Genomic DNA, 3,374 nt, shown 5'->3' on the forward strand with positions numbered 1-3,374 from the left:
TCAGTGAATAGCATGCACCACGGTACCGTCTCCAAAATAGATGTAGAAATCTCTTCCATAATGACAGTAAAAATGAAAGGGCTTAGAGCCAATTCCTAATGTAGTCCAACTGTGACCTAAAAAAGGCTCTGTATCCCCACCGGTGTTTGAATGCTTGTTGATACTCTGTCATACATATCCCATATAGCCTCAATGTAAACTAAAGAAATACCTCTAGCCTTGAGGCTATCCTAGATGACACGTCGTGGCATGCTATCATACGCTTTCTCTAAGTCAATGAACACCATATGCAGATCCTTTTTTCGCTCCCTATATTTCTCCATCAGTCTCCTCAAAACATGAATTGCCTCAATGGTTGACCTTCTTGGCATAAAACTGAATTGGTTCTCTCTAATCACATTTCTTGTTTAATTCTCCTCTCTATCACTCTTTCCCACAATTTCATTGTGTGGTTACAAATTTGATATCTCTATAGTTCCCGTATACTTGCGTATTGCTTTTGTTTTTAAACAGAGGTATTAGTGTGCTATTCCTCCATTCTTCTGGCATCTTATGTGTCCTCAAAATAATATTAAAGAGTTTAGTCAGCCAACGAATGTCCTCTTCTCCTAAACCCCTCCACACCTCAATCGGGATGTTATCTGACCCGATTGCCTTTGTTCTTCCCATCTTTTTAAGAGCTTCTCCTACTTCTTCTCTAGTAATATCACTCGTTGAACCATATTCCAGTGGTCTTTGGACATTAAAAATTTGATTATCCGTCTCCTTTAGCCCCCTAGACTCATTGAGTAGCTGAGAGAAATACTGGAGCCATTTGGTTTTGATGTCTTCTTGTCTCAGGAGAACTCGTTCTCCCTCATCCTTGATGTATTTCACTGCCTCTAAGTCTTGCCGCTGCCTGGACCTAGTCCTTGCCAACTTAAAAATCTGCTTTTCCCCCTCTTTGGTATCAAGTTTCCGATACAAGTCCTCATGACCACGGTTCTTTGCCTCCGTTACCGCTTTCTTTGCCGCCCGCTTTGCTTCTTTATAGCTCACTCTCTTTTCTGTCCTATCCTCCTTTTCCATGCATGCCATAAGTTCCTTAAATCTCTTATAAAAAGGACAAATACAATAGGCTATCCCAACTCAGAAATCACATATCAAATTTCAAATATTTATTTTAATTTCAATTGAAGTATCAAGTCGGATTTTCCCAATTTCCTATAATTTTAGGTATGGGCACTGAATTGCAAGAACAAGATGATGCAATTGATGATTACATATCATTTGCTAAACACAATCGAAGCTCAATGGATAATAGGTCAGATTCAGCTTCATGTGCATTGTATTCAGATATTGAAATAAGATTAGCATAGAATGGTTTGTCAAAAGATGATGAAGAAGAGAAAGTTCAAGGGCATCAAATCCTTGAAGCAGCATCGCACAATGACAGTATTTGTATCATACAACTCTTGACAGAAGACCCGCAATTGATATGGCATAGGTAACTACTTAGACCATCTAATTCTAACATCTGTATTTTTTATTTACGCACCACAATTTTTTATTTCCGCATTCCATTGGTAGAGGGGCCATTCCAATCTAATTTGTTTATTGAATTGCTGGTTGCTAGTTACTACTCTTTACATCACTAAGATTATTGTCGCCTAGGATTAAAATTTAAATATCTTAACATTATGACATTGTTTTTTTTATATGATATGATACCTGTTTTTAGATCTCGCTATTTAGTGGTTTTTTTCGAGAATAATGCCTAATAAATCTAAAATCTCACAATTGTTTGGTTGTGTTGTTGGTGGTGAATGATTGGTAATGTGAGTTAGATTAGTGTTTCATTGGATGTACCAAGTCATTCTGATGTTAATGAAATTATGATCACAAAAAAAAAATTTCATGTTTTTTTATTGCACCTAATATCATTTCACCACACCAAATGTCCAAAAATAATTGGAATGAATTTTATGAAGAAAAAAGGATGAGTTAATTAGAAAAAATATGACCATTAAACTAATTCATAGATTTTCCTATAAAATTACACTAACTTTCATCATCGTTTCCACCATTTTATATCAACAACCAAACGAGTAATCAATATACTATCACATAAATATAATTTTCCATGATATCGATTTAGGTTAGGTTGTTTTTGGTGAAAATTGAGCAAATATAATCGCTAGGGTTGTCCGCGGTTTATAGGTTAATAGCACGAAATAAAAACACCCCGTTAAGAACAGATGTTATGTAACCCTATTTGAGGGTTGCCACAATGTCAAATCCCGTTATATAACGGTCTACGAATTTTCACGGTGAAAAATGCCATGTTGACCATTACGTAACGTGTCATGCTTTTTCACTATTACAATTATATTTCGCCATTACAATGTGATTTGTCCCCCCATTAAAATTTTATTCATTCTCATTAGCTCTAACTATTAAGATTACTTTTTTTTGAGAGGAACCATTAAGATTACTTAAATTATAGTTACTCATGATTTTAGTTGTTAAACAAACTAATTAACTAATAAGTTAATTAATTATACATCAAAAGTACCTCATGTAATGCAATTATAATAGCTATGGACAAATTATTGCATAATAATAGTAGTTCAACAACAAAAATGTTATTGTAAGTTCAAAACTCCTTCAATATATTTTTTTTAAAGTTCACACTGCATTAGCCGCGCATTATTACTCTATTATAGCCGTTTTACGTGACAACGCGACCGTTTTTGCAAATGCATTCCGAACCACATGTATGATAGTGATTTATATTTAGAAACTGCTGAAATTCCTAAGAGTTTTTTGCGCCTGACAACCTCAACAATTATACGCTCTCCTTTTTGGAATGCATAGTCTTCTTTCACACGACCTATTTTTATTCTTATGTACTTAACTAAAAAAAACACAACAATATCCACAATCCAATGTTCTGCCTTGAACACTCCACAATAAGTTGAGCTTTAGTGATGCACGACTAAAAATGAAAATATCAATTTTGTTGAAGATATTTGAATTAAATATATATTTTTAATGTACAAATGTTTAAAGTATTGGATCTTCAAATATATACAATAAAAGTAAAATTTATACAAGGTCCTAATGCTTAGCTATCGCGTGACCTCTTTGCATGGTGCGAGGATAAACCAAGTTTGGTTCACCATCTCTAATAGAACCATCCAAATGTAGAGGTTCCTCGATGATAATACTCTAGCCTGACAGCTGATGAGTAGTAAGGTGGATGAGTGCGAGAGATTGGCGCATGGGGCCGGGATTAATGATTTTGGGGAGAGCAACCATGATTGGAGGAAGAGGGTTAACCATTGGAAGACTGCAAATGACATCTATAAGAGCATATGGCGATGGAGGTTTAT

General features: G+C 35.0%; 1 protein-coding gene across 1 annotated transcript; it reads right to left on the reverse strand.

Annotated features, from left to right (window-relative positions):
- On the reverse strand, nucleotides 1-1,077 carry LOC130815499 (uncharacterized). The gene is made up of 2 exons (XM_057681991.1): nucleotides 625-1,077; nucleotides 1-165 (listed from the first exon to the last, which is right to left on the reverse strand). Exons 1-2 carry the CDS (start codon nucleotides 1,075-1,077, stop codon nucleotides 1-3), a joined length of 618 nt encoding a protein of 205 aa, XP_057537974.1.
- Between the last annotated feature and the right edge of the window lie 2,297 nt (nucleotides 1,078-3,374).

The sequence above is a fragment of the Amaranthus tricolor genome, chromosome 6 (assembly GCF_026212465.1).
Source record: "Amaranthus tricolor cultivar Red isolate AtriRed21 chromosome 6, ASM2621246v1, whole genome shotgun sequence".
NCBI lineage: Eukaryota > Viridiplantae > Streptophyta > Magnoliopsida > Caryophyllales > Amaranthaceae > Amaranthus > Amaranthus tricolor.